The sequence below is a fragment of the Phaseolus vulgaris genome, chromosome 1, assembly GCF_051622355.1.
Source record: "Phaseolus vulgaris cultivar YP4 chromosome 1, ASM5162235v1, whole genome shotgun sequence".
Lineage (NCBI taxonomy): Eukaryota > Viridiplantae > Streptophyta > Magnoliopsida > Fabales > Fabaceae > Phaseolus > Phaseolus vulgaris.
The window spans coordinates 4,344,051-4,366,645 of NC_143498.1; the positions used below are offsets into that span (position 1 = coordinate 4,344,051).

The 22,595-nt window shown below is 29.3% G+C and overlaps 2 protein-coding genes across 6 annotated transcripts; one reads left to right on the top strand and one right to left on the bottom strand.

The window, feature by feature from the left end:
* Positions 1 to 870: 870 nt before the first annotated feature.
* On the bottom strand, positions 871 to 10,059 carry LOC137816600 (Pseudouridine synthase family protein). Of its 5 annotated transcripts, none has more exons than XR_016518516.1 (10): positions 9,827 to 10,035; positions 8,669 to 8,998; positions 5,280 to 5,351; positions 4,957 to 5,115; positions 4,782 to 4,829; positions 4,614 to 4,694; positions 2,149 to 2,260; positions 1,912 to 2,013; positions 1,646 to 1,804; positions 871 to 1,474 (listed from the first exon to the last, which is right to left on the bottom strand). XR_016518516.1 is itself a non-coding variant. In XM_068619802.2 (10 exons), the coding sequence occupies exons 2-10, from the start codon at positions 8,996 to 8,998 to the stop codon at positions 1,100 to 1,102; spliced, it is 1,443 nt and encodes a 480-aa protein (XP_068475903.1). In that variant the 5' UTR covers positions 9,827 to 10,059; the 3' UTR covers positions 871 to 1,099. The 5 variants fall into 5 exon arrangements, 3 of the variants coding, with proteins under 3 accessions (XP_068475903.1, XP_090154498.1, XP_090154497.1); XR_016518515.1 differs by having other exon boundaries at positions 2,106 to 2,260; XM_068619802.2 differs by having other exon boundaries at positions 2,144 to 2,260; positions 9,827 to 10,059.
* Positions 10,060 to 13,139: 3,080 nt separating this feature from the next.
* Positions 13,140 to 16,085, top strand: LOC137816601 (myb-related protein 330). Its single transcript, XM_068619804.2, has 3 exons — positions 13,140 to 13,350; positions 14,099 to 14,228; positions 15,255 to 16,085. The coding sequence occupies exons 1-3, from the start codon at positions 13,215 to 13,217 to the stop codon at positions 15,889 to 15,891; spliced, it is 903 nt and encodes a 300-aa protein (XP_068475905.1). The 5' UTR covers positions 13,140 to 13,214; the 3' UTR covers positions 15,892 to 16,085.
* The last annotated feature ends 6,510 nt before the right edge of the window (positions 16,086 to 22,595 follow it).

The window sequence follows — 22,595 nt, forward strand, 5'->3', positions numbered from 1 at the left end:
GGGTGCGTTAAGTAAAGGAAGTAATTGCCAAAAATCACTTAAGCAACTTTTCTCTTCAGCAGTTTAGAGACAGATATTATAAAAATGAAATCTTATAGGACTCTTACGTCAATCAAAATTACCGTTTATACTTATAAATTAACTCATACCAATTACATAAAGAATTACACTCTAGTGGTAATTTTAACATACATAATCAAAATGTGTTTTTTTTTTCTTGAAGTCGTTACTTTTAATATTTCTAAGTGCATACAGAAAAATCTTATGAAACATAAATAAATATACATTTTCATTATATATTTTAATAATTTTTTGTCGATAAATATAATAAAATTTCATTTGTCATAAATGCATTTTCATTGTTTAATTCCACGAAGTTTATCGGAATATACAACGGAAACTTATTGTAGTAAAGTCACCCTTAATAAAAAAAAAACATTTTTATTGCGTATTTCAAAGTATACGATGGAAGCAAATTTTAGACAGTACATATCGTGATGGTTACTAATAATAAAAATATATTTTCATTAGAGAACAAACATTTTTTGTAGGTATTTTGATAGATATTTGTTTACATGTAGTGAATATATATTTTTTTCCATGTTTTGACGCTGCAAAAACGTATTTTGATCAAGAGTATTTTTGTCAAAAACAATTAGAAACCTTCTATAAAAGAACCTCACTATTTGTAATGATTACATGACAATTATTTGATAATTTTTTTCAATACAGTATCAAAGTCTTAATCTACCCACTTCCATTCTGAAATGGATCGTCTCAAATAAGATTTTGAAAGAGTATATGTATGTAATTCTTCTTGTTTAATACGAGTTATACCTCAGAATTCGTTATAAAAGTCTCCAGAAAATATGAACAAATTAATAACATGAGTACATTGATGCAGATATATATTCAACTCATCAAAAAGTGAACTCTGACAAATCAGAGAAGTTTCAATATGTTGCTTCAATGTACTTGGACTTGAACCTGTGATAGAGTAACACTATAAATTTTGAATAGCAAAGCATACCTTGCCTAAAATGCTGGTTAACACTATTTTCCCTTCAGTTAATTAACAAATTGCATCATGCAATTAAGTTCAGACTAAATACGATGACATAAGATTCCAACTAATTCTCATATGGGATGGCATTGTTGCCACAAATCGTAGAACTTCAGGCTGCTGGTTAAGTGAACTGTGTAGTTCTTCTGAACTATTGTTCAAAACATGTAGAAACTTAGCAATGTTGGGGAGCACAAGTTCTCTGCAGTGAAGATGCAATAAGGGAACCTTCGATAAAACACTTCCCTTCTGAACATCTAGGCCTTCTGGCCTACGCAACTTGTATGGTTTTCCAGTGGTTGGCTCGATATCGATTCGTGGCATTTGCTTCCATCGACTGTGCACAAACCAGCCATACTTGTAGTCACCCACTATTGGTGTGCCAAGTGCTTCAGCGCAATGAACGCGCAACTGGAAAATGGGAACAGAAATCACATTTACTTGGCAAAACAGAAATATATTTAAACAGGGAACTATTTCAAAAAGTTAACTGATATCTTAAACTTACCATATTTGAACAAATAAAGAATTCATCATGCAATAAACAGATGGAGAGAGAATACAAAATTGATACCAAGATACCTGATGTTTTCTGTAAGTAAGTGGACGTAACTCAACCCATGAGCATCCATTTATCTTCGGACCAAGCACCCGAAATTCGGTTACAGCCTCTTGGCGTGGTTCTACACTCGAATGATTAGCTAGTATTATCCTCTCAGTCTTCCCATCATTTAGAAGCACCTGGAATAAGAAGGCGTGCAATCAACAAACAGGAAGGTGGCAGCCACATTAAACATGTTATCACTGAATGCATATAAAGAAGAGTATAAAAATGAGAGATCATAAACCTTAGAAAGAGGAGCATGAATTATGCCTTCCTTCTCCTTGGGAGTCCCTATGACCAATGCCCAATACCTCTGATACGTAGCTTCACATGCATCATTCCAAGCCTAAAACAACAAATCAATGTTAAAATTCAAATGAAAATATCAATCAGTTGTCCAGAGTGTTTTCAAAGATTCACTAACTAGACACGACGTACAGAAAATAGGAGTTCATTATTTCTTGTATGTAAGGCACCTTACAAGAAGATTTGGCATTGTTAATGTTAGTGAACAACCATTGGAGATGAGATGCACTATCTTTAGTTCTCCCCAGTAAAAGGATGCCACTGGTCTCTCTGTCAAGACGGTGAACCTGAAAAGGGCCAACAAAATAATTAAGTGTTTTTAATATGCAAAAACCATTTGTAATGAATATCTTCACAGTCCAAAACAGATTAATAGAGTAGAAGAGCTGAAAATTTAATTACACCATTTGACATACTATGAAGAAAATAATCAATGTTTTGTTAGTAGGATATTAAATGTACTACTAGAAGCTTCTTGTTACTACAATATTCTAAAGATCTCTTTCTAATAAGTACTTTATGGCTAGAGTTCTCTATATATAGAGGTTGATGTACTGGTTCAAATAATTCAATTGAATAAAAAATCTTCCTTCATCCAAATTAATCCTTTCAACTTGGTTAGGGGCCCTGCTTCTGCATTTCTTCTTTACTGTTTAGCTATGGTTCTTTTTTCAGGTTGCCTGAAATGCACCGATTTCCTTTGATTATTGGGGTAGCATGAAGTGCACCCAACTGGTTGTTCTATCACCACTCTCGTTGTCGTCGCTAGTTGTCACTGTCGCCAAAGCTCTTTGTCTTACTGTAACGTTTCGCTTAGGAGGGAGGCTAAGGAATCCCTATTATTTATCTTAGCATAACAACTCCACTAAGCAATTTTGATCTTCCACACTTTCCTAATGATAGTCGCCTTAATGGTCAAAATTATATCCGATGGGCTCAATTTATCGGACGCACCTTAAAGGATACCAGTAGACTCAACCATATAGAAGGAGAGGCCATATCTCAAGATAATCCTAATTTCCAAATTTGGGACAATGATGACTCACAAATTATTACATGATTATGGGGATCCATGACTACAGAAATCAGTACAAATTATATGTTCTACTCCAATGCCCATGCAATTTGAGAAGACCTTGCAAATACATATTCCATGCAACAGGACATCTCTACAAGTTATGAGTTAGAAAGCAAGATCTTTGGTGCCAAGAAGGACACTCCTCTTGCATAATATTATGAAATGTAGAAAAAGGTTTTGGATTGATTTGGACTAATATCAAAATTTGAAGCTTGAAAATAGCAAAGATGATGTCACTCTTTCTTAGTTCGTTAAATGATCCCGGATATTTAAGTTCTTATCAGGATTGAATTCTGAATATGGCCCTGTTAAGGCACGAATTCTTGGAAAGGAAAGACTTTCTTTTCTTTCTGATGTCTTCTACATTGTCTAAGGTGAGGAGACCTGTCGAATGGTCATGATGAATGAGACCTCCACTGAAAGAGCTGCCATGTTCTCTGGAAAGGGTTCCAAACGTTAAATCCTACAAACTTCAAACTCAACTTAAAGGTAAGGAAGATTGTTGGTGCTCTCATTGTCACACTAAAGAGACCTGCTTCGAGCTACAAGGAAAAGAGAAAAATCTAATCTCAATTGTCTAGTAGAATTAAAAGGACAGCCCTTAGGGAAGGCTTATCATGCAACTTCAAATTCTGGAAATCCGGACAAGACTCCTTCATCATCTTCGATTGAAGAAGGAACGTTTGCTTTACATGTTAAAATTGACAACTAAAATCTCTCATGGAGTCTATCAGAAGCTACCTTCTAGTACTTGCTATCTAACCATGACTGGTAAGAACTCCAATTCCTCTTTTAATGTTTCTAAAACTTCATGTAAGGACTCTTGGGTTCTAAACTGTGGTGCGACAAACCATATAACCCCTCCCTTATCTCTTTTAACATCATATGTTTCTCTTCCTAATAATCACATTATTGTTACCAATGGGTCGTATCCCAATAACTAGATGTGATAATATTTCTCTTATGTCATCTCTAAGCCTTTAAAGTAGGGATGTCAATGCAGATATTTTAACATGTTGGCCACTTAGGCTCGCCCCGCATAACCCATAGCACGTGCAGGCCCGATACAGGGTGGGATTGGTCAACCCGCATACCTTAAAATTCCATTTCAGTCTCTAAAAGTACATATAGCCAGGCCAGACAATCCTAAATGACTCCTTCTACGCACATACGAACAATAACAAATGTAATAATTGTCAGTGAGAAGGACACAAGAAGAAAAATATTCAAAGATCAACAAAGATAGATTGAATACTCGAGAGTCTGTATCTTTTTTAAGCATAAGATATATTCATTGTCTTGGTTTCAATTATAGGACTGTGCCTCAAATGAATCTATTCCTATTGATAGTTCGCTTGAAGGTTTTTCATCCAATGAGAAACTGGGACTAAGCTAGCAAATTGAAAAAACCATTCAGAGTGGCCACAGATTTTCATCTGCTAATAATTTAGTAAAACTGGGGTGCCAGCATATCTAACTGAATAAATATCTATTTGTTAGATGAAGTATATGCCAAATCGTTCCCCTGTAACGATGAACAAGAAGAGTTAAGAGTAGTTTACTAGTTTAGGGCCCTCATCATAATCATAGGACAGTGCAGCAGCTGCCAATGCATCCATGCTATTATGAACTGGTAAATTCCCCTAACAAAGTCATAAGCAAGAAATTAAAATCACATAATAAACTCAAAGTCAATTAGTGTAAAAATGTGAAAAAATAGAAATTAGAACCTTAACCGGCAACTTTGGAGGTTTATTAAGCACAATAATAGCTGAGTCCTGAAAGTATTACATTTGAGCACAATACGCAACAAATAAAATATATTTTAATGGAATTGAACAATAAGAATAGCAACATAAGACTGTAAGAAATAAAATAAATTTGATATTGAACAAAAGCGTATACCTTGTAAATCACAAGCCTTTGCAGATACTTAATTTCATCAGCATTTGGATATAGTGTTCCACAAGGAATAGCATCGTATCTTTTGGAAACCCTAGTCTCAGCAATTGATACAGGAACGTGAACTCTGGCACCATGTTTCATCACTTCATTAGGTCTAATCTGCAGTTAAGCTGTAAAGTTGTAGTATTATTAAACCTAAAACAAATCTAAAGCAATTGACTAAAATCTGTTGTTGAAAAACCGAGACAGACGAAGAGGAAATTACCCAGAGGTTTTTTTCATAGAAAATAGTGAATTAACAGGATAGATATAGACATGAATACCTTTCGCATAGGTTTCATCAGATTTTCTTTCTGAGTGTAAGAGTCAGCAGTAACTTCGTCCTCCATTTGCACCTAGAATAGGAAATTAGGAACAAGGCCTATAAGTACACTTATCAATTACCATATTTATATCTGACCATTAGGTATGAACTAAATAATATTTAATACAGAAATGTATATGCTAATATCTTGTTAGTTCTTCCAATTTGCAAAGAAAATACAGTTTAACAAGAATCTCCCTTGGAGTGTAATAACTGAAGTCATCATAAATAGGAAGGAATTACTTCAAACTATGGATGAAGTAAAGAGACAGAGGCAAAAGTAAAAGCTCTACAAAGTTAGGAAACTTTTAAAAAAAATAGGCAATAGTTTTCAGGAAATAAACCCTTTGTTTGGGTATAGAGTTTGCAAGGAAACAAGAAAAGACTTCTTAGTAACCTTAGGTTTGGTTACATGTATAAGAGAGGAGTATTTGGCCTCCTTCCCTTCTCCCATGCCTTCCATATAAGGAATTCCTTAGGCTATTTTGTAAAGACTTTTACTTCGGAAAGAAGAGTCATTTATATGCAAAAGCCTTATGTAGTTGTGAACTCGGTCCAACTTGCGAGTCTGCAATCGAGTTGGCGAGTTCAGAGGGAATTTTTAAACCCAAATCTATATCGTTTCCTCTATGGAATTAAACAAATTCACTTGTTTTGTTCGTCTCCTCCATTTTTGCTCACATTTTGTTTGTGGTCGTTGGTTCGTGTTTGTCATTGTCATTCTCTTTGTTCACCATTGTCTTTGTTCGTCGCATCACCATTGCATGGTGGTATGAGGTTAACTATGTTTGTCATCATCGTCTTTGTTCCAATTGTTCACCACACTACCACCTGTGTAGTGGTGCGTTGTCGACTGATGTGGTCGCGCTCTACAATGATTTTTTTGTCGTGGCCATCTGGTAAAATAACGTTAGATATGTTTGGTTTGGTCGTGCTCTGCAAAGATTTTTGTTTCTTTCTAATTTTTAATTGAAAATGAGAACTAGAGCAGGCAAGGGATTAAATTAGGGTTTTTGAATTTTGTTTTTTAATTACAAAAAATTCAGTTTTTTAAATTCAAGTTTTTTTAAGGTATGTCTGGGAGTGGATCAAGATCAACTCAAGGCAATCCAAGTGCATCCTCGTCATATAAAAGTAGTAAAAATGTTGTAGGAAATAAACCAGATATTGGATAGCATGGGATATATATATATATATAATGGGAATGGTAAAAAATGAAATGTAATTATTGTTCAAAGATTGTTAGTGGTGGAATATTTAGATTCAAGCATCATATTGTTGGAACTAGGGAGGATTCTAAACCATGTGCTTCAATTTCATAAGAATAAAAAATTTGATGATAAAAGTTGTTGTAGAAGCTAGGAAGCTTTATTGAAGAAAAGAAGGTTGAATATAATTGATGAAGACTGAAAAGAAAGTAAGGGGGTTGAAGAAAGACAAAGTATGTTTGGTTTTAAGGGAAAAGAAAGAGTTGGTAGTAGTAGGGGGAAGTTCAAGTTACTATAAATCAAATAATTTAAAAAGGCTATAAAGAAGTTGGTGCTCAAGTTGTTGAATTTTTTACACAAGAGTGCAATTAAAAATCCAGGTTCTGATGCTAGAGAGAAGCTCTTGAAGCAAGCAGTGCACCAAACTGATATAATCCATCAAGAATATGGGGATGAGTGGAAGAGAACATGTTTCACAATTATGTTTGATGGGCGGACGGATAAAAAAAAGGTGTTCTATTTGTAACTTCTTGGCGAATAGTCCTAAAAGGACTATTTTTCTTTAATCAGTAGGTACCTCATTCATCTCAAAAACAATGTGATGAAGATGATGATGGAGAGGATGATGTCACTAGAGGATTGGACATAGAAACTTGACATGTGTCCATTTCTAGTTATTTAATTTCTGTCTTTAATAATTTATGTTTTGTAATATTTGTATGAACATATTTATTCAAGGTACTTTGAACTTATATAATTGTCATTCGCTAATAAATGTAGTTATTTTAGTATTGCAAACTTATTTGTTTTAACTGCTTTGCTTAATTATATTATTGAAATATTGAATTAGTATGTTATTTGTATAAATTATTATTTTTTTCATATGAAGTAAACTTGTAAGAGTTACGAGTTTACGAATTGAGTTTATGGAGCTCCCACGAGTTTATGTAGATCCTCGAGTTTGATAACCTTGCCTACAACATCAAAATTCAAGCAAGAACTTGAATCCACTCTTCCTCATAGCTTCCACAAACCTACATCATAACCAACCAAGAAACCTTCCAAGATTCAATCAAGAAGCTTTCTACAACCAAAAAGCAAGCATAAGCAACCCCATGCCTTAAACCATGGATTCTTTGCTTAGAGCTTGAGATAGTCAACCCTCCTTCAAGAGCAACCTTCCAAGATTCTCATCAATAGCAAACAGAATATTCAAAAGCATCATGTATACAACAGCAAGCACTTCCTTGCTAAGTTAGCTCTTCTATTATAGGTGCCTCCAAGACCACCAAATTGAACATTATGACCTTCTTAACACAAAGGAATTACAATAATTGGAATTTGGAAACAAATCAAGCCCTTATGTTTTTCATTGAAATTAAGGTATAATTTGAATATGAAAATAATTTGTGAACCACAAGTTTAAGCAAATTCAGTTACTTGGTACATTGGCCAAGTTCAATATTTTGTAGGAAATGAGCACTGGTTCTATTATTTATTCCTCCTTTTATCTGCTTTTATTGAAGGTGTAAGCACTAAGGTCTGTTTGTGGGAGACGGGTGAGTAGGAAATCAAACCTACAATGTTATCACATGCTAACCCTTACAGACTTGGCTCTTAATCTTAATTCTTACCATGTGTTGTAACTTCTATGTTCCCTCGAGCATATGAAGATTCAACCTCTCACCAATTCTTTCAGAAAAGGTCCCAGTAAGGATTGTACAACCAATTTAAGAAAATGTTAACAAGTATATAATAAGATTAGGCAGCACATCAATGTTATCAATTGTGGATTGCGGAAATAGAGGAAGTCCAATAATAAGCTATATCATACAGCAGAAGTCACATAACAGTTGAAATATATGATACATATCAATTCTATGTGTATATAAAAATATGTCATCTGCAAACAAAAATTGGCATTCTATTAACTCAAAAGTTCAATTGGCTGAAGACTTATCAGACATGCCAAGAGGATGCAGGACGCATGCTGCAATGCAACCATAACAATGATAGTGAATGCAATAAGAGTTGCAATTGTGGAGTCAAGAAATGTCACTGTGATAGCACTATAGCGCCTATATAACAACACCGCAGCAGCTAAAATAAATTGTAAATACAATAAGTAGTAGATACTTACAAGACCCTCTCTGAAATGGGATTCAATGACAGAACCCCATGCACCCTTGAAGTAATACTTAATCCAATTGACAGCAGTAACATAATCACGCTGTCCAGGATCACTAGTTGAGCTCTTGGCAGGCAAGGGGTGACCAGGAAAAGGAGGCAATGATAACAGTTGTCTGGGTTTTGGACCTTCTTTAGGAGCATCCAGGCGAGCAACATTGTTAGATACTCTGATTACTGGTTCAACAGAAACAGGTCTTGGGGGTTGAATTCTAGAGTAGTGCCTCACTACAAACAACAGCCATGAGCAGCTATTATTATTATTCCTCACACGATTCAACATCTGTAGCCAACAAAGGAAAACACTAGTTAGTTAGCAGAAACAAATGGACTGTTGGGCCTTTATTTCTTTATTCAAGATAGAATGCTTCAAAAGTAATCACATTCAGTAAAAAGGTAAAAGTTGAACCAGAAAAAAATGAGAAAAAAAAAAGGACCAATGTTTAACAAATGAGAAAGCTTGCTAATGTTGTTTAAGGATCGCGTTCTCCCTCTCTTTTCATTTATTAGTAGTTGCTAAAAAATGGCTTTATTCATCTTGCATGTCATGTGACATTTTTGTCAAAAGTTGTGAAGCTTTAGATTGCTCAACATACTAAAATTTACACGATGCCTGGACCAAACCTCCACGCAACATCAACAAGAAACCTCAGCTTTTGAAAAAAGCATGCTCAGTAGTTGGTTAAACTTAGAGGAAATCGCAAAATTTGTCCTTCAAAGTGTGAGGCATTGATAATTTCATCTTAAAAGAAGAAAAAAATTGTAAAGAGATTTCTCAAATCGCATTCTTCACACAAAATTCATTCTTCCGTTAGCTTGTTTAAAAAATAATTGTACAAGTCATCTCTTCCTCTGCTTCATCAGAAAACTCACTTATCTTCATATTACTCAGCATCGATACACGGTTTATGGCCAAACTGATTCAGATAGACCTGGCAGTGAAGACACCAACCCCTTCTTCCAAACAAAACTAACCCACCCAATCACTATCTCAACTTCAATGGCCTCAAATCCACATTCCAAATCAGCCTCAAATCAACATCAATTTAAGACATTATGTGGTTTTTACAGCAGTGAAGAGGCAGTATTTAGGGGATTAAGAATGGGTTACCTCGATTGAAAGCTTCGGAGCGGCTTAACAATAGGGTTTCGTCAGCGTCGGAAAGTTCTTGAAGAGTTTCAAGACGGCGTCAAGGGTTTCGTCGCCGGCGACGAGAGCTTTGTCGGAAAGAGGGAACTGGCGACACTGTGTGAGGAAAAGGAACTCAGCAATGTTCTGCGTGAGAGATAACAGTGTGAGAAGAAGAGAACTCGCGGGTTTTTTTCTAAGCGATTTTTAACCACGTTTTTAAATATAAAAAAAATACTTAAAAACAATAAACAATAATAATTTAAGTTTTTTTAAGTTTGAACCAAAATATCTGATGAGTGAGAACTTCTCTTATTTGAGCAAAAATGGATGAGATTTTTGCTTGAACTGGAACTTTTCTCGTTTGAGTAAAAGTGGACTTGAAAATAAAATTAATTTTATTGCACCATTTTAAGCGAAAAATGCTAACTGAAACCTCATAAAACTGATATTTTTTAAGTTTTTTCTAAAAAAACTAAATCTCAAAGAGTAAATTTTCCAAACATATCAAAACAAAATTTATACCATATTGCTTAAAGTTGTAGTATCATAAAAGTTCTTATGTGAACTAATATATATAATTCATTATTTTTATACTAACTTCATTGTTTACACTTCAAATTATTCATAATATAATTTAAAATATTAAATAACTTGTTTAAATCACCATCAACATATATTTTATCAAATCAATAAATTCATCATGGTTATATTTTCACATTCAATCTAAATCAAAACACCAATTTACTTAAAGACAAACAAATTTGAAATTGGTGACCGTATTACTTCCACATTTATAACCTATGGTTCTATTGAAAAATAAAAACTAGCTCTCCTTACCTGAGTTTGAGCATATGTGCTCATAAATAGTTCAAATCCTACAAAGCCTAAAGGTAGCTTAACCTACACCACAAAATCCTGATCAAATATCTACCTATATTACTATAACTCTAAACTAAGACTAATCCTGAAGCTAAAAACATTACATGCAAAACATTTACCGAAACAAACCTAAAAACTAAAAAATTACTCAAAGGAAAAATGAGCAAAATTGAACTTACTCTAACTAGGATTATGATCGGGTATCAAAAAGTTAGAGAAGAGGCATAGGAAAGAAAAAAGATAAATTATAGAGAGACAGTTATTCTTTTAAAATAAAACCTCAAGAATAATTTTTTTTCTATTCATATATTTTTTCACTTTAATAATCAAATATTAAAGTGTCATTTAAAATATATCACTTCTAATCTAAAACTATTTTTTAATTATATTTCTTACAAATGTATTTTTAAGGGATGTGAAAATTTACAATTTTTAAACTTATAGACTTATGCTTTCATATATTTTTTATAAAAAGTGTTATGAACTATTATGAAACTTGACATCTTAGCTAGATGAGATTCCATGCTCCATCAATCATATGTCATTACATGAAACATAACATAAAAGAGAAAAAAGAACAAACAAATATAGAGAACTAAATCAAACTCATGCAAAAAAATACAAACAAAACTTCTTATGATAGTCTAAGCAAAATTATATGTATGGAATTTTATACCTATTATGAAAGAAATCTAAAGAAATGTTAGACGACACACTGATATACCAAACATATTTAAGTATACCAAACATATCAACTCTAAAGAAGCAAGTTCATCATGTTGCCCTCTCTAAAAATATGAAAAACTTTAAATTCAATATCTTTACAAAAAGACAAATATTTATTTCATTTACAATAGACCAAAATATAAATATGTCTGAAAGAAAAAGCAATACCTACAAAGGTAGAATCAACCTCCTCTTTGTTATAACATGTTTAATAGTAATGATAACTTTAATAAACTCAACAAAGAGTGAAGACTCAATTCCAAGGAAAGAAGAAAAATTACCAACAAACTCCCTCATACTACTCCCTTTTAAAATTGCACCAAGGTCAAGAGAATCTCTAACAACATCATCAATATTTACTTTAATCCAATTAATAAGAGACAAACTTGATAAAACCTAGATAGACTTTGAAACTTTTTTGAAAACGGTTATTTCAAATAAAAAAAATATATATCATTATGTAATAATTATACTTACATACATCGAAAGAGTTAATATAATAATATTGAATCATGGTGTTTGATAGAAGTTCTCGATAAAATAGACAAATTTTAATTATTTTAAATTATTTTTTCTTTGTAAGAAGGATGATTTGTTCCCGTGGTTAAGTCAATAATTTCCATCATAATAATATTATTCTATTTTTATTGTTACTTGAGGTGTCAGTATAGCTTAGATGTCAAATTGTAGTGATACCTAATATAAAAGTTTTTATTTAAAAAAAATCATTTCAATAATATTAATAGGCAATTAAAAAAATTCAATCAATTATCAAAATTCACTATTCTCACAACTTGAAAAATATTACACACTTTTAAAAAAAATCTACACTAGAAATTTTGAAATATAAATGCTATTAAAACTCATTTTTCAACACGGTTTCTTACTATTAAATTCAATTTTTTTTAACTTTTTTTTTATGTCATGTACCTTGTTTAATATTTTTCTCTCTTAATTTATATTTTTCAATCAATTCTGACTGACAAATAAAAAAATACAAAATTTATTCTATCTTATAACAAAATACAAATTTTTAAAATAATGTTAAGATATGCATTGCTAAGAGAGTAAAAGTTTGAAGAAAAAAAAAGTGTGTAAAGAAGAAGGCAAATTCTCCCTTTACCATATCAATTTCAATATATACCCGATCTTTTTTTGAAAATGAAAATGTCTCTTCAAAATGACGAAAATAATTTTAAACAAAAAGAGGTTGTGGATAAAAAATACTTATGAAACCTTTTTCCAAAAATATTTTGGATTTAGATTTCGAAAACATATTTTTAAATTCTGGAAAATCTTATCTAGAATGCATTTTTAATTTTGTGTTCCAGATTTTTTTTAAATATATTTTTTTGGTTTTGAATTATATTTATTATTTAGGATTTGAAATTTCAGAATAAAAATAATTTTAGAAATTTTAAAAAAAAAAGGATAGAGTGTATAATAAAATTGATATGATGCAAGAAAAAAAAATTGCCAAAGAAGAATGGTGTGCAAACTCCCCTTTTTTTGAACCTACAAGAAACAGGCCTAGAATTTGAACCCTATTTTGTACAAACTTGTAACAGTCTCAACACGGTCTCATCTTATCTTATTAATTATTACAAGTTAATACAATGTTTTGTCTAGTAGCTGACTGGGTCCCCCTGCCTCAGATGACACCAACTTTATAACACCTTCACCAGAAAAAAAAAGTCTCAAAGTCTCATTTGTTTTGTTCTTTCTGTGATCATTGGAGTTTCTCTGAGAGAGTAGTGTGGCCATGGGAAGAGCTCCTTGTTGTGACAAAGCCAATGTCAAAAGAGGACCATGGTCCCCTGAAGAAGATGCAGCACTCAAAACCTATGTGGACTCTCATGGAACTGGTGGAAATTGGATTGCATTGCCCAAAAAAGCTGGTTTTTCTCTCTTCTCTCCCAACATCATACACACATTTTTCCAACACCTTCTTCCCACCCTTTTTCTCATTTATACATACATGAATATTTGTTTGTTCATCCTTTGCTCCTTGCTTTTTCAATCCATTGAAGATCAAATCAAAGTTTTATCAAAATGAAGGACTTTTCTGGAACACCCATCTCAACCAAACATGTTAATCTATTTACTTTGTTTATGTTAAGCATTATTATGCAACTTCACATCTCAGTTAGACTGATATCTCAAATTCTTTGTGAGTTTTGTGTTATGAAGACTGAATTCCAATTTCAATTATCATTTTCATTTTGCATCAAAAGTTAAAGCCTGAGTTTTGCAAGCATTGAATTTACAAACTGCATGGTTAAAGACCATAATTGTGTAGAAACTCATCTCACTACATTTATGATACATTAATTTGAGTTACAAATACATTTACAAATGCAGCTGTTTTCTCAATCCATTTCAGTTTCCTCAGTTTGTTCAATTTCCAAGTCCACTAGCAGACACAGTTTTTCTGCATATCACATTATTTCTTTTGAACCCTTCTGGTCAAAAATCATAAATAGCTTTTGCACCTTACAAGGCATCAAACAAGGAATGGGACTTTCCCCTGTTATTCTCTTAATTATTCTCTCCATTTCTAGCCATTTTTCATTATTTTAATTCAAAATATTCATCCATCTATTATTATTATTATTATTATTATTATTATTATTATTTAATATGCAGGCCTTAGACGGTGTGGGAAGAGTTGCCGTCTACGGTGGCTGAATTATCTGAGACCAGACATCAAACATGGAGGCTTCACTGAGGAAGAAGACAACATCATTTGCAATCTCTATGGCCAGATGGGAAGCAGGCAAGTTTTTTTTTCAAATTATTACTTCAATTTCACACTATAATAATATTCACCATCCATTAAAAAAATAATCAACAACAGATATATTAATAAAATACACCCATAAGAGATTATTATAATTGGAATTTAACCAATGGTTGTGATTATGTTTTTATTCACTGGGTGTATATATGTGTGTGATATTATTAAAATTACAATTATAATAAAATTTTCATTTTAGAAAAAGTTATTAGCTTGGACCACATCATGTGGTGCCAACCAATTTTAATATAACATGTCATTTTTAATTAATGATGAAAAGTTGCAGATTTAAGATTTATATTTATAACCAAAAAAAACTTTATAATTATAATTATAACATGTGTTGGAAAAACTCATCACGCGGTTTCGATTAATTTGTATATAACACACACATACACTTTGTCGTTTTTTCTTTAATGAGAATTTTGAGTAATATTTCATATTTAAATTTTATAACGATAAATATAATTATGTATTAGAAAAATCTAGTTCAGAACAAAATTATGGTATAATTTGGGATCTCATCACACACGGTTTCGACCAACACGTTATTGTTTGATTTTTATTTAGGGATATAAATTTTTTTGAACAATATTTTTTAAATTTTTTAATTTTATAACTATTTTGTGTACTGGAGATACCCATTTTAGAATAAATTATTTTATGGACAGGGACCACACGGTTTTCACCATTTTTTATATAATATGTTTGTTTCATTAAGATGAAAAATTTAAATAGAGATTTCGATTTAAATTTTGTTTTTGTCATTGTACATTCATAAATTTTTCTAATGAAATCTTTAACAAACCAAAACCATATCTTAGAGTTAATGATGGCGTGATTAATTATTTTTAGGTTATATATAAAGAAAATGTTACTTTGACAATATAAACTGAAATACACTAGTTTATAACAATAATTTGATTAATATAATTTTAAAATTATTTCATGTTAGTATAAAATTATTTTTTTTCAATTATAATCTGGTAAAATTTGTGTTTTCAGATGGTCTGCCATAGCCTCTAAGCTTCATGGCAGAACCGACAATGATGTGAAAAATTACTGGAACACAAAACTGAAGAAGAAGATGATAGCAGGAAAAGTTTGTCTCAAAACATTTACTGAAAATGGAATTCTTCCTTCAACTTCAACCCCATTACCAACCAACCAAAGTCTCAACATTCAAAATTCACCTTTCAATGCTTCACCAAATCAAACTTTGGTGCCACCAATCTTGGAAGCTAATGATAACAATGCATTCACCATTGATCAAAACAGCTTCATTAGTTTTGATCAAACGAATCATCATGAAGTCATGCATGGTGGTGCTGCAAGTTCAAGGATCAACAAAAACACCAATGATAATAACAGCAACAGTCACATGGTGTCACTGTCTCAAGAAGGTTCAAGCAGCATTTCGGATTCATCTTCAATTGCAATGAATTACAACAAGTGTGTCGTGTCACAGCCTCAACAACAACAGCAGCAACAAAGTGATGAATCCATGGACAAGTTCATGGATTTTGGCTTTGGATTTCCCTATGATTTTGCCAATGGTGCTAACTGCCATTATGAGAGAGTTGGTGAAGTTTTTGCTCCAGAATGGGTTGATTTTAGCTATGCTGACATTAAGCCACATTGACCAAATCAAATTCATACACAATGTAAGAAAAAAAAATGCAAAATCTTATGTGAAGACTTAGGTGACATTTAGTTTTCTAGTTCGTTGATGATCAAGTTTAGTATATTAATATGCAGTTCATAGATAGGAACTACTTAGTTTAATTAGGTCAAAGTTTGAATTAAGCAAATAAAAATGATAAAGATTATTGACTAGATGCTATTGTGTTATTTGTTATTAAATTATATGCATGGTACGTATTTATTTGTGGGGCCAAGAAATAGGGTTATTTATTTGCTTTTTTGTTTTATATGAGGAATTTTTTATGTACATGTGTGTTGATGACACAATCAAGTTGGTCACGAAAGTTGCATGGAGGGGTGACCAGTTCAAACCCTAGAATTGAATATTATGTCTTTCTTCTTGCATTGTTCATTAACCACAAAAGATTCTCTGTTTTTTGTTCTCTCTCTCTGCCTCGTGATGTACTCTCATCAATAATAAATAAATGATAATGGATAAAAGAGGAGAGAGAAATAAAAGTTAGAAAAATTATATTTGACAACTCCCTCGTCAATATATAATAAAAATAAATTTATAATTAAATAATATAAAAAATTATTAAAATAGATAATGATTGAGAACTCATATTTTTTATACAATTTTCAATACTATTATTTTAATACTTTTTTATATCATTTAATTTTAAATTTATCTTTTATTATATATATTTATTTCTAAACTCATTATATAAGAATTATATATAATTCTAAAGATCGTTAAACTATTATTTTTAATTAAAATAGAGAAATGATCATTTGACAACTGTGAAAACTGTATCTAACTTTATATGATTGATTAATATATAAATACATATAATAAATGATAAATTTATAATTAAATAATTTTAAAAAATATTAAAATAATAATATTGAGGATGATAACGTATTTGTATAAAAAAATAGGATTGTTAATATATTATTATTAATTAAAATAATAGTATTAGCAGTGTTGTTGTGGATGGTGTAAATTTTTTTTTGGATATGATGACTCTAAAAGTTAATAGATTTAAACAATGGAGTGAATATTTCATTCAGCAAAGGATGAAATGAAAATTGAATACTAATTAAAAGAAAAGTGAGTGGGAATGGACGTAAAAAAAATATAAAAATTATATTAGTTTAATGCAAAAATTTCCAAAATATTACTTATTATAAATTTTATTTTATTTTAAAAAATTTATATTTAATATTTATAATATATATTATTTATTTTATTTTAGATTACTTTATTTATTATATAAATATATAATGGAATAATCTACTTAATATATTTTTTTAATCTATAACAATATATATGATGAATATCTTTCCTTTATATTAATTATATAATAAATAAAGTGTATATATTAAGTTATTTTTTAAAAGATTTTATTATTATAATTTTCATTCATCGTTATCTTTATCATTATACTTATAGTAGGTTTTGTAAAATATTATTAAAAATAAAAGAAAATGATTTGTGTATTTTATATATACAATTTATAAATAATAATGTAATTCTAAACGGATGCATGATTTTCTTACACTATATAGGTTTCTTACTAAATAACATATTTTTCATATTCGATAAAGAATGTCAAATAAAAATATTATAAAATAATATTAATTATTTGAAATGTGATTTTATTAACTAATTATATTCAATTAGACAATATTATCATGAAATTACAAGCCATATTAAACTTGGGGCAAATTTCATATTTTGTAAGTATTTAAAAAACTAATGAAATGCTAATTAATTTTATAAGAATCTATTGGCTTGACTAAAATTTCATTTTAACATTTAAACAAAAATTGTTTTTGTTAGTTCAAGTATTAAAGAATTTGATTTTCTTAACAAGAATTTGAATATTTTAATTAAGTAAAAAACATATAGGTGTTGAAATAACCTTATCTTCTTTATATATATATATATATATATATATATATATATATATATAATTAGTCACATCCCAATATGACTTTAAAATGTGCTAAGACAAAAAAAAAAGTTATATGTGTCTCTATCTCTTTCCCTTAAAATAATTTCCATAGTTTGCAAATAACATTTCTATAATTAGGTCAATGTCTGCCATATTGTCTCACAATTGAGTTGCTACTTGTTTTCTGAGTCAAAACCAGAGTTTTTGTGACTTTGATGACTACTTTAATCACTACAAAGTTCAGGAATCTTATCCTTTAAAAATAGAATAACACTACTAATGTCATTGTTCATGTGCCAACCATAGGCACCCAAAACTTTATTATGTTTGATCATTGCTTTTAATATATATAGCATTCTATATATATTTTTCACAACATCAATGCACTGTATTTAAATAAGTTGTTTATCTTAAATTTATAAGTTCTATAATGTTTATAAATTTACAATTTTGAAAGATAATTTAATATTTCGAAAATAAATTTGTACAGAGTAGACTACAAGAAAATTATTAAATATAAATCAATTTTATATATAAAAATAATTATTTATTATATTGATTAGAAATAGAAATAATTTTTTTTAAAAAAAATAATTAATTACTATAGTGATTAAATTAAAGACTATTTTAGAAACTAAAAAAAATTGGTTTCTAAAAAATTTATATTATTGTTAAATGGTTACTACCAAATTTAGAATCTAAATAATTGGTAGTTAAAACCTTGATAGCTAATTAGATAACAATTTATAAATTATTTAACAATAATATAAACTAATTTAGAAACCAACATTTTTTTAAGTCTCTAATTGAGTCACTATAATAACAACTAATTATTTTTTGTTTCTAAAATTGATTTCTGTTTCATGATTTTCTTGTAGTGTATATACTATTTTGGATACTAAAAATATTATTAGTATTTAAATTGATATGTAATAAGCAATCAAGGATTTAGCTACCAACTTTAGAAACTAAAGTAGTTAGTATATAATTAAATATCAATTTAAAAACTACTATTAATAATAAAAAATATTTTAGATACCAAAAATGTTTTTAGTCTCCAAAATATATAATCTAGTCATTATAATAACTAATTATTTTTTATAATTAGATGCCGATTTAGAAATTAGTTTATAAATTTTATTAATAATAAAAACTACTATAGATATCGATAATTTTTTTAGTTTTTAAAATAATATTTAATTTAGTCAATATATTAACTGACTGATTTTTATTTAATGATTTTTTTTTAGTGTAATATGAAATTCATATTTTCAAATTTAGATTTAAATTTTTTTTATGTCTCTTTTAAATGTTTCACAAACTAAAGAAAGATGAACACATTCCAAAACTGAAATTTTGAGATTAGAAAACAAAGAGTGACACCTTTTGAAAAATCATGCAAAAAGTAACTCCTATACAAAATTTGGAATGCCTTGAATAATGCTGGCCAGAACAACTTCTTTATTCACAATTTAAACACATGTTTGTATGATGTTCTGCATCTGCTTCCTCGTGGCTTTACATGCAAGGATGAATATTCTTTGACAAATAGCTTTAATATAAAAAAGATGAACACTATGATAAACACTAAAGACCAAAACCTTATATTCTTTTTTCTAAACACGATTCACTTTTACATTTGAACTATATGAGACATGCTTGTATTTTCATATAAAAATGGAAACACCACCTTTGAAATTATTCTCCATTTTCATCATTCACAACTTTGACAATGTTAGATTTCAGCCTTAAGAGACAACTTCCCCCAAATGAAAATTGCTTTGGGATGTTGAGTTAAAGATGTTTAATACTTTATTGGGTGATTCTTCTATTAAGTCTCTAAAAGTATTTAAGAAAATGTTTAATTATATTTTTAAGCAATAACCTAAATTTAAGAATAAAAGTTATTATTTTATATATTAGAATAATAAATTTTGTTATGTATAATAATTAAATCTAAATTATAAGTATAAATTATGAGGCATTTGAAATTTCTTAGAGTTTCTTACATTAAAAGATAATTAAATATAAATTACTTATGATAGAATAGGAATAGAGATCATAAATTCATTTTTTTAATATATAAAGCAACCCCTATTGTGATGTTTCTATGGGAAATGTTATTAGTTGTTTTTTTTTCTTTCATTAATTAATTATATAAATTTCTTATTGTTAGAGCTGTATTAAAAATTAAATTATCATTACACTTTCTAATAAAAACTTTAAATCTCTAATTGTTTTAATTAGTGTTGTAACCATGTTTTAAAAATGAATTGCTTAAATAAATAAAAAAATTTGTTCATCCAGAAAAATAATATTTAACTAAAATTATTTTTAGTGTTTTTAAAGATTTTAATCCTATTAAGTTGATATCTGTGATTTATTTTTTTCGAATAGAGTCATTGTCGTTAATGAATTATCAACGAGTTTTACTAACTTCTAAAGGAGCAATTATTTTCTAACTTTTTAACAGGTTGTTGAACCTTATTACTTCCAGAAATTTCTAAACCTTTGTTACGTCGACCAGTTTCGAAACTCCTTTTATTTCCAATGATTTTAAATCTCCTTAATTTTATTTGTTGTGTTTTTTAGTGCACATAAATTCTTAAACAACTGAAAAATGATAAAAGGAAAATATTTTAAAATTTCGGTATTTATAATTAATGTAATATTCATAAAAGGAACAAACAATAAAGTATACAACATATAAACAATAAAGTTTAAAAGGTTAAAATCAATGAAACATTACAATTTCATTTGTTCTCGATCATAGAATTAGACATAATGAAAAACTAAAGAACATATTTAATCATGGTTCTTGATGTTGATAATTTGTTTCTTCATTAGAAACACGAGGGATCAAATATCCAACATATACAAAATAGTCATAATTAATAGCATTTAAGTTGCAACATAGAGTATATATTGATTTAATCAATATTTAAATATTAATGATAACGCATGAAACATAGCAAAATCATGAGGCAATTTTCTTTTATGGTTTTGCAAAGTCATGAGTCAGGACGGATAGTCTGTGACCCGTTAAAAAAAGGCAAATAAATAAAAAAATTAATTTAATAAGTAAGATTTATAATTTGAAATTTTATTTTTTATTAATTAAAAAGAATTATGGCTAACCCACAAGCTCGCGAGTCAGCTATTATGCAAGGCATGCCAATAAAATCAATCAATATTTCTTACGTGTGGAGGGTCAATTCAGGACGACCAACCCACAATTTTCAACTTATTTAGGAGAACAAAATAATGTATTATGAGTTGTATTTGTATCTTTACTCGCTCTTACATCATGTATGTTTTTTGCATTATCAACCATTTGACAATTAAAAATGCATTCTCATCGATCAAACCCAATTGCATCAATCGAGAAGAAGTATTTCAAATTTAAAATATAAAAAGCAGATACCATATCATCTAATATAGGTATAATTTTGCCATTGTCATACAAATTATCCTTTGTATTTATAAGTATAAAGAAATTAATAAACATGTAATATTATACTTAAATATTGCATCAAAGATGAGTCAAAGACGAGTCTCTAAGCAACGATTTACCACTTCTAATTTGGTCATTGGTTTATGGGTTATAAGTTGAAGAAAGTTGCAATTGCACATCTTGAAAGGTCATAATATTTGTATAGAAGTTGCTAATGAATACTTGTTCTCTATTGATACTAACAAGAAATCTACGAACTTTGAATATATGATCCATGAAAGATCAAACCACATAGGTTATTATGTAAGTACGAGATAACATCATGAAATGAATAATCTTTCTTAATCGATCCCCTACAACAAAGACAATATGTTTGACATATTTTTATTCTCTAAATAGTCAAAAGACAATAACTTTTGGTTGCCACTAATATTGATTTTAACTTGCAATTTGACTAATGATTGATTTGTACATAGAAGAGGATTAATGTTTTATTTGAGTTAGGATGGAAATGCAAAGGGAAAGAACCACAAAAGATGATTGAGAAGTGCACCACGTCAAGGAATGCAATGAGAAGGACCTTCATTGTCCTTTAACTTCAATCACAACATTGAAATAAAGAGATGAAAGTGCCAATCAAAGCTTCCATGGTTTGATGAAATGCAATTTCATAATGCAATGCAATTACAGAAAATACTTTGGGCATGTATCACTGACTTAAAATTACGATAAAATCAAATATATAAAATATAATTAGCAAAATTTTAAATTAATTATAATAATTAATTTTATAATTAGAAATCATCTTTATACTTTCACCTTAAATAAGTTAAATTTATGGTCTAAATTTAAACTCTCTCTTGTCTGATCTTAAACACTCCTATCACCTTGTAAAACTGAAATATAAGTCATTGGTAAATTAAATATAATTAGCAAGCTAAAAATATTGGTTATTTTTTTACCAACTAAAATATTATTTATAAAAAAAATAGGTTTAATTATTCTCTATTCTTATAGTTTAAAAAACTGTCGTTTTTGTAGTTATCATTTTTCACTTTTTTATGCGTTGAATAATGCCATTTAAAATTATAAATTATTGTGACGTTTCGAGTTATGATGGTATTAAACAATTTAGAAGAGAAAGATAAAAAAATATAATTTTTTTTATCTATACTGATTATAAAATCAATTTTTTGCACCGATAAAATCAAACATTTTAAATTGTGTAGATTAAAACAAACCGTTTTAACTATGAGAACAAAAATGATAATTAAGCAAAAGAATTAA